The 9,434-nt window shown below is 30.5% G+C and overlaps 2 protein-coding genes across 7 annotated transcripts; one reads left to right on the forward strand and one right to left on the reverse strand.

The window, feature by feature from the left end:
- Positions 1-1,673: 1,673 nt before the first annotated feature.
- On the reverse strand, positions 1,674-7,621 carry LOC124529694 (luc7-like protein 3). 6 transcript variants are annotated; one of them, XM_047103563.1, is made up of 9 exons: positions 7,302-7,621; positions 6,903-7,098; positions 6,602-6,699; positions 5,980-6,131; positions 5,407-5,544; positions 4,375-4,605; positions 3,747-3,925; positions 3,185-3,267; positions 1,674-2,155 (listed from the first exon to the last, which is right to left on the reverse strand). In XM_047103563.1, the coding sequence occupies exons 1-8, from the start codon at positions 7,404-7,406 to the stop codon at positions 3,221-3,223; spliced, it is 1,146 nt and encodes a 381-aa protein (XP_046959519.1). In that variant the 5' UTR covers positions 7,407-7,621; the 3' UTR covers positions 1,674-2,155; positions 3,185-3,220. The 6 variants fall into 6 exon arrangements, with proteins under 6 accessions (XP_046959519.1, XP_046959520.1, XP_046959515.1 ...); XM_047103564.1 differs by having other exon boundaries at positions 1,674-3,012; XM_047103559.1 differs by having other exon boundaries at positions 3,743-3,925.
- Positions 7,622-8,383: 762 nt separating this feature from the next.
- LOC124529708 (charged multivesicular body protein 6-A) lies at positions 8,384-9,291 on the forward strand. The gene is made up of 2 exons (XM_047103585.1): positions 8,384-8,840; positions 8,927-9,291. The coding sequence occupies exons 1-2, from the start codon at positions 8,538-8,540 to the stop codon at positions 9,242-9,244; spliced, it is 621 nt and encodes a 206-aa protein (XP_046959541.1). The 5' UTR covers positions 8,384-8,537; the 3' UTR covers positions 9,245-9,291.
- The last annotated feature ends 143 nt before the right edge of the window (positions 9,292-9,434 follow it).

Consider the following 9,434-nt stretch of genomic DNA (forward strand, 5'->3'; position numbering starts at 1 on the left):
AAGTGATTTTTCAAATTTAATTGCTAAAATATCAGGTGTTCTGAGCAAAGCAGATGCCATTTCAATGTTAGCAGGAGTTTTTAAATCATGCACAAGTATTTCGGAATTGTCAGGTTTCCATCCAGAGAAAGTAGCTTCCAGTGTAGATTGCTCGTATGTCAGAATTTTACATGGCTCTCCTGAAATATTTAATTAATCTAATGAAACGAAAAGGTAAAGCTATATATGACATATTGTTAGAAGTGTTAATCTTAATCAATGCAAATCAGTCAAGTATGATTGAATTTTCAGGTCCTTAACTTTCATTTATAACCTCATAATATTATTTTAGAATTCAAATATACTTACAATTGTCAATAATTCATATCCTTATTTTACTTACCTTTTAACTCATTCATAGCTTTAAGAAATGATTCTCTTAACTGAGCTCTAGCTTCTTGATCTGATACCACATCATTGTCCGAATTCATTATTTCAAATTAAATCTCATAAATATTCTGAAAAACATGAATTTCGTCTTTTTTCAAATCAATAACAATAATTATTGAATCATATTATGGATATCAGTTAATGAGCTAATTTTTAATATTTTTAAAGATCATTTGCATTTAATATGCTAAAAGCAGGGTAACTATTTTATTTATAAAGTAATTTAAATTATTAAATAGTCTTATACATACCTCTAGCTAGTTTTAATACCATCTAATTTAGATTTCATTAAACAATAGCCATAAAAAAAACAATTTTAAATAACTATTGTTTGCTTATTATAAATTTACTGTTTACAAACATTTTAAATACCTAACCTTAAACCTCAAGATTTGACGTGAATTGTCAGATGTCTTTTTATCGTTGAATTGTTTTCTCGTGAATCAGGCAAAAGTTTTACACCATGCAGCCTCTTCAAGGGCAAGATTATTATAATAGCATGCTTATATAAAAGAAATAGGTTTAAATAATATTTATTTTAATATTTTTAATATGCAAAAATACTACTTCAATTTATATGGAACCTATATAGTGTTTTGTTTATAATTTTAAGTCGAATATTGACTATTTTTTGTTATGTATTGACTTTTTTTATTATGTAATGTTACTGATTTGAGACATAGCTCGACAGAGTAAAAATTGCCGGTATATATGCTATTTAAGTGAATGTTTACTCTATATAACAGATAACGTTGATCCAGCCAGCGATACCGGATCAATATTCGACCAATTTTAACACTTAAATCCAGTCTATTCAGCATCTATTACTTGAATTTCTTTCGCACCCCCTCCCCTTTTATAAGGTTACAAAAATAACTATTTTGTTAATTCAAACAATGGTTATAGGTGTAGTTATTCGCAGGCACAGCTAGTATAAAATAAATATTTTAACAATAATTTAAGTTCCGCTGTACTTAGAACCCTAAATATGCAAGTAATGTTAGTTTATTTATAACGTTGCGTTATAACGTTAATAATTGTCTGTAAAAAGATTAAATTGTAAAATTTTTATCCAAAGGAAAAATATCAAGATACATGTTAGACAAACGCGAAGAGATATTGTTACACTTTTTGAAGATATCAAAATAGAGATAATTATATGATTATGTCATAATATATCATAATAATTAGTAAGTGGTCGATTGATATTGTATTCTAAAGGGACAATTGACAATAAAAGACGGTTGCATTATAGTATTGTTTTATTATATTAATATGGACAATCCCTATTGGTTCACACTTTATAGTCATACAAAACAAATTAATCACAATTATATTATAACGAAATAAAAGTTCGATAAATACCTGAAGTCACTCCTCAGTGGTATCTGGTTTACAGAAATAACCTTCCTAGGGAAAAAAACATTTGCCGAGGTAGCTACATTTTACACGTACTTAGAGTCTAATTCGAAATAATAACAAGTTTATTTAAAAACGCAAGACGATACATGCATTTGAATAAACCATTATGGAATTAATAGAAAATTGTTATTTTACACGAAACTATTCTATGTCACCTCGAAACCGATGTCCAAAGTGACGGTTATAATCGACGAATGCCTTCGCCTCTTCAGCGGCTCTCTGTTGTCTTAATTTCAAAAGTACCTCATTGTCTGTGGTCGAGACGCCCCGGCGATGTCGATCTTCGTCTATTGTCGTTTGCCAACTGAAAAGTCCATCGATACGCTAGTAACGAAAATATGAGAACATTTATTATGAAATATACTGCGACCAATGATTGCTATTAAAGCATTTTTTTTAATTTAAGGTTATCTTAGTTGTCAATCATTGTCAGTTTATTTCATTTGGGATAGTGGGTAAAAGATAACTTTGAATATGGCATCAAGTATAAATATTGATTTGCATTGACCTTTAAAATAAAAACTTGATAGTATGAAAAGTTTTTTTAAACAAAAGGCTTGTTGCCATATATAGGGTACCTGGAAATGCACAGAAGATGATGTTAAAACAGCATCCGTTTTGTGAAACAAGAAGCATATGGAACATGCTCCCTTCACTTGTCCATTCATTGTAATTTATTCAAAGCGAATAAAACGACGTTGTGACTAGATTGATCGACAAATTTATTTAAAACTTTCATTGAAGCCCTACAACAATTGTTTGCAGTTTATCCATATTTCGTGAGCCTATTTCCCAAAACCGAAAACCTAACAAATACCTGGCAGGGCATCTGCACCAGCGGCTCGACCGTAGCAACTCGAAATTCAAGACGACGAAACATACATTAAAAATACCTCAACTAGACGACGTCAATGCGGACAGCACATCTAAATTCTCATTGGTCAATCGCTAAGTTCTTTTTTTAATAACGATTATGTTTAAGAATGATTGCGATTGACCAAAAAGCCTTCCAACTTGCTCGGCTTCCAGCTATTCATAATACGTATCAAATACCTGCCAAGTCCGTCGGTGTGACGACAACTATCGAATCGAGAGTGCAACGGGGCATTACTCCCCATAGTTTGCCATAAACCGAAGTTTTATTTTGGTATGTTACTAAAGCTGTAAAATAACAGTGTTCAATTTATTACTTATATATTGTATCAACATTCGGGGCGAGATTGTCTGAATCGGTTGTTAGGTTGTCATTGTCTAGTTAATGTACTGGTGTCGGTTGACTTTTATGTAGTAGCGTCATTTGTGGATTGAAAAATAACACTATGTATATGCTTACCGGTTCGAGGTGCTTATGTGATACCTCAGTGATTCGCTAGTGACGCTCGCGAGAACGCCGGCGGGGACGCTCGTGTGAATTTTCTGAAAAAAGTACTTTATCAGTTACGGATCTACACCATATCGAAGTAAAAATTACAAAACTAAACCCTTCCGAGGTATATTATAATATCTTTATGTATTATATTATATGTTTCAAATGCTTTTAAGCGCAGTGGGTTCGAGCTTTTAAAACAGCGTTGTCAGTGATGGGTAATTTTAGAAATACAATACAAAAATTTAATAAAATAAAATGACAAATTTATCTTTTGAATTTTTGTATTGGTAAAATATCTATAAAATTACCTGTAAGGTATGCTGGTATAAAACAATGTAAAATCATATATTCTCTATTGTTTTATGAACGACCAATTTTAATCTGTATCCTAGCAGTCTTGCAAACAGAAAAAAGTTTGGTTTTGTTTACGCCATTTAACAGCATTTAGAACTAATACTTACTATTTATGAGCATTATAAAAAAAAAAAAAAAAAAAAAACAGAAAATTAACATAATTTTAACTCACTTCTCTCCCTGCGATGTTTCCTGTCGCGGTCCCGGTCCCGATCCTTATCGCGATCGCGTTCCCGCTCCTTGTCCCGATCCCTCTCCCTGTCCTTGTCCCGATCACGATCGCGCTCCCGGTCCCGTTCGCGTTCGCGATCACGTTCTTCATGGCGTCCAGGACGTTCATCGCGATTTGATCTTAAAGAAAACATAATTTCTCAAATATCCAAATCTCTACATATGTGTTGTCAATATGCCTTAAGTGTCTTTATTTTATTATGATTTACTTTTTTTATGTGACTGTGTTATGGCAGAATAACGATATAAATTTTTGTTAGAGCTCTAGTCTTTCAAAACAGTTCAACATTTACGAATTTTATGACCACAGAGACAAGATGTGATAAAACACACTGATAATAACTAATTATTAGTGAAATATCAGAAGATTAATTTCGGGATGTTTTTTATTTTTGTTTGGTGGAGCTCGATATTTCGACATTGTCTACGAATGTCTTGTTCACGAAACAACAAAACGAACAAAAATAAAAAACATGGTACATACCCCGAAATTAATAACTTTAATAATAAAAATAGCCATGTTAATTTAAAATCTAATATCAGAAGAGTACAAAATTAAATGTGACTACCTATGACGCTCTCTTTCCTTATCCTTGTCCTTGTCACGGTCCTTGTCTCTATCTCTGTCACGCTCGCGGTCTCTTTCCATCCTTTCGCGATCACGTCTATCGGATCCCAAACCGCCACCACGAATATTACGCTCTCTATCTCTTTCCTCGCGACGTCTTCTCTCCTTTTCTTGTTGTTCCTTCTCACGAGCTTCATTCATTTCTTCATAAGCTTGACGCAATTTGAAGTATCTGTATCGTAACATTAAGTTTTATATTATGATGTTCTAAATTTTCAATATCAATATTCGAAAAGACGTAATCGAAAAGTATGAATTGCACCCACCCTATAACAGCTTATTTATAATAAACACGCATGATAAATTTCATGATGAATTTCACGTGGTTCAATGTTACAGAAGGAAATCTCAGGTTGTGGGAAAAGTTAAAAATGAGCCTTATATGTAATTTTAAAAAGCCTAGCATAGCTAGTTGCATACACTTTTAATATTAAGATTTTCACTATGTCGGAATATTTTGAATTCAGTTCTCAAGTAGATTTGTGATTAATTAAGTCACATACTACTGTACATTTTATGAAGCTTTAGATTTTATTATGGACATACAGCATGATTGAAGTCTTATTATTATTTGTATATTACTTTAGTATATGACTTGTTTATTCTTAATAATAATACATACCCATTACTATTAAATATAAATTTTGATAATAGAAATAATTTAAAGCAATATATTTTCAAAAACCATACATAATAATATAAATTATTAATAGATGTTATTGATTCAAGTGTCTCACAGCTCAAAAGTATAAAGTACTAACTGTAACACATCTGCTCTACTGCCCACACATTTGATTTGAATGAATTATAATAAAAGGACCTATGTGCTATTCCAATAATATCAACAATATTCAAAGAAACTTTTGTATTTATAATACATACTAGTGTAATTTTAAATGTAGTTACTTCTCTCTATTTCTCCAAATATTGTCCCACTGAGGATTTTAAAGTAAAACCTTGCAAAAATATTTACCCGACATGTTGTTTTCCCGAAAGATGGTCATCTATTCTCTGCTGTGCATCACCTACAATAAGAAATGCTCCGCACACAGGACACACTTCCATCTGCTTCTCTTGAGCTGCTGCTAACTCTGCTGTCATTGACCAGTGGCTGAAATGGATTATCATTATTTAATACTAAACAATCAATTATTAGTTTTAGTGTTGCACATATATATACATAATAGATGTAAAAGTATTGATACTCAAACATTGTATAAATACAAAATGTAAAGAAAATGTTGTAACACATTTAGCAAATTAAACTATTTAAATCTCACATTACAGTTTTATAAGGTATTAATTAGTAATATGTAATTATATAACATAATTAATCTTTTAAATTTCAATTCATAAGCTTATAAGAGCCTATATAAATACAGTTTAGGTACATATTTATTTTGTTGTTTTTTATGAAGTTTTAGGTGTCACATGCAATCTTTAAATAATTCTCAATGGAATTCTTTCGTGAAAATAATGTTTTATAGTAATCTTAAAAAAGAACATATTATATAATATGATGTTTTATATATTTTATGTATGATACCTATTTTCTTGTTGTTTCAGGAGTGTTTCTTTTTCTTCTTTCAATCTGTCACACAGCTTCATTAGACCTTGAGCTTGTTCTACATTCCCACAGGTACCTGCTTCCTCTGCCTCTCTGACTAAAGCACTAATCTTTTCCGATAAAAGTTTAACCTAAAAGTATTTGTACCAATGATAATAATTGAAATAAAAATAAAAAGAGTTACATCATTCAACAAAATCTACATTACATCAACAAGGATGAACCTCTCAAAGTAAGACCAAAAGAAAATACTAATGCTGGAGAAACCAACTCTTTCATATTAGTAGTTATTTTACTTTTAGAGTTCTATGTATGGTTTTCACCAAGCAGTAAATGGAAATTTGGAGGAAAATTAAATGGATATAATTTATTCAGTAGAATAGTATGAACATACATATGTATGATTTATCGAGAACTTAAGTAGGGTACAATACAGCTAAGCAATTAGCTAATTGGATGGACAATGTAAATCTGAGTTTTGTTTCTTTTTAATGTTACTTTGATTGGAATAGTCTATTTCAATAGTTGTTCAAAACTCACAAAATATGAGTCAATTATGTACTTATAATGGTGAAGATATTTATATGGTGTCCAAAATTACCTGCTCCATATTTTTTTCTGTTTGAGCTTGTGTCATAGGTGGTCCTTCAGGTTTTGAATTCATCAGTTCTAATCTTTGTTTACCTTTTTGAATTTTTCCTGAAACATAACAAAAAATGAATATTATAATTTTGTAATTTGGTTGCTACTTTTACATTGTACTGTTAACAATTTCACATTGTCAAATAATATGTAAGCACACTAAGCAAAATGTAATAAAATATAAACACTTTTACTTTATATTAAAAGTCAGTATAATGAATTATCAATAATTTTTAAAATTAATTTCAGGTAATAATTACTTTCAACATCACTGATCATGTGACGGCAAAATCGCAGGAACTCTTCAACATATTGAGCTTTCTTATAAGACCCTTCCGCCTTTTCAAACAATTCCTTGACTTCATCGTCATGTACTTTTGGACAAGCACCAAGGTCGGCCCGTGTATTTACAAATAAATCATGAGGACAGAACTTAACCATATAATATTTACAATACTGAAACAAAATGGCTAAATTAGTATTTTACTTCTAACAATTTATAAATTTACAATTGGTTCAAATAGTAGATATTTAAATGTATAAATAATGCCGACAAACTCCTACTGCAAAAATGCCGACACTAGGTTTTTTGTCGGCATTTATCAGTCGGTATAGGTTATATGAATTTAAAAAACATTAAAATTAAGATTGACACTTACTTCTGGATCTTCCCAGTTTGGTTTTTTAATTTTTTCATTTGGATTAGTATTTCGATGTCTTCCCATTAACTCGTCAAGCAGTTGTGCCGCTGCTAACACTGCCATGATTTGATAGTTTGTAAAAAGCTAACTCATAAAATCGTACCTCCTCTATTTTCAAACCCTTTATAAGTTAGATATTGCTACGTAACAATGCGGAAATAAGCTAGTCGTTTGTTTTAATGACTACATTTGAACGAATATTATAATGATAATGTTAACAATTAACAAGCGACAGTAAATGGAACCCGTAGATAAAATAAAACGAGCTTCGCAGATTACTTAGACTGCACTCTGCAGATAAAAAAAAGTATAGACAATCATGAAACCCATTTGGAATAGGGTCTTTATAGTTGAGATTAACATTAATTTTGCTCTGTATACAAACGTTTATTAATATTGATTGTGTTTTAGATTTAATGAATATATGTATTTTTACAACTAATATGTAGTTCATATAATATCTATAGTGATTCAATTAAACTTAAAACAAAGATTGTTAGATGAGTAGAGTATATTCATACTATAATACTATAATCATGAGATTATAACAGGAAAACTTTATATGTGAGTCATTGTGAGACCATGTCACTTAATTTTTTTGGTAATAACGTACATTGAATCAGATGGAATCCTAGTACACATACACATATAAGTGTATAGTAGTGGAACAGTGTAGTGGAATGAGATAATGAACTATTTTCTTCATCACTTCATCACACTGGAAAATATAATCGACCGCAAATAAATTTTTGTTATCAAATAAATAACATTTTCCATTTTTTGCTGTCTTTACTTATAGTCGTCTAACGCTTAACAACTACACGCCGATAAGAATTTAATTCGAAGACCTCCTTCTATGAGTGCAAAGACGATTATTTGGGAATTTATCACTTATTTCTATAAATAAAGCCAAAAAGAAGAAAAATATAGTTCGATAAGATATAAATTACTTAGCAACACCAATAGAAATAGTGACTAAAAAGACTGATATTCAAAGCTGTTAGGTAAATTGACTGTAAAGTGGTAAACTAATAATGAAATTGACATTTGACACTTAAATTTGTATTATATTATTGTAATCATTCCTATTTGTAATGTAAGTTGATAATAATATACCTATTCAACAGTAATGTTATTTTCCATAAATATTGCGCTTTTATTATTGTTTTAAATATTTCAAATAGTGTAAGTAAAATGGGTGGGCTATTTAGTAAAAGTAAGAAACCCGTCAGCAGAGTCACTGAACAAGATAAAGCTATCTTACAATTGAAGCAACAAAGAGATAAGTTAAAACAATATCAAAAGAAAATCGAATTAAATTTAGAAAAAGATCGGCTTTTGGCGAAAAAATTATTGGCCGAAGATAAACGCGACAGAGCGAAGTCACTACTTAAAAAGAAAAAATACCAAGAAAAGTTGCTACAAAATGCTGATATTCAGTTAGAAAAATTAGAACAACTTACGCATGATCTAGAATTTACTCAAATTGAAGTACAGGTAAAGTTAATGCAATTTTTCAGTATTAACTAATTTACATTTAATTCTTTTTAGAATATTTTTTGACTTTCTTTAATTTTCTTTAGGTTCTGGATGGTTTAAAGACTGGAAACGAAGCTCTGAAAAAGGTTCATGATATTCTCAACATTGATGATATAGAGAAGATTTTGGATGAAACAAGAGAGGGTATAGAAAAACAACGAGAAATAGATGAACTAATTTCTGGTCAATTAACTGAAGAGGATGATGAAGCCATTGATGCAGAACTAGAAGCAATACTTGATGTGAAGGATGAGTTGCCTGAAGTGCCTACGGATAAATTGCCTGATGTTGTTGAAGAAAAGGAACCAGAAAGACCTCAAAGAACAAAATCTAGCACGAAGAAGATTGCTGTTGAGGCCTGATTAATATTATGATGTTTCTATGTGTATAGTACATGAATTATTAAGTATATTTTATTATTATTTAAAAATTGTTTATTTGACAACCTTAAGAATTACTCATTTATATGCACATTGCGACCCACCCAGCTTTGAAAAGGTGCAATGTCCACAGTTTTTAGCATTACACAATACAAACCGCTATTGTATTTAT

This window comes from Vanessa cardui, chromosome 5 (genome assembly GCF_905220365.1).
Source record: "Vanessa cardui chromosome 5, ilVanCard2.1, whole genome shotgun sequence".
NCBI lineage: Eukaryota > Metazoa > Arthropoda > Insecta > Lepidoptera > Nymphalidae > Vanessa > Vanessa cardui.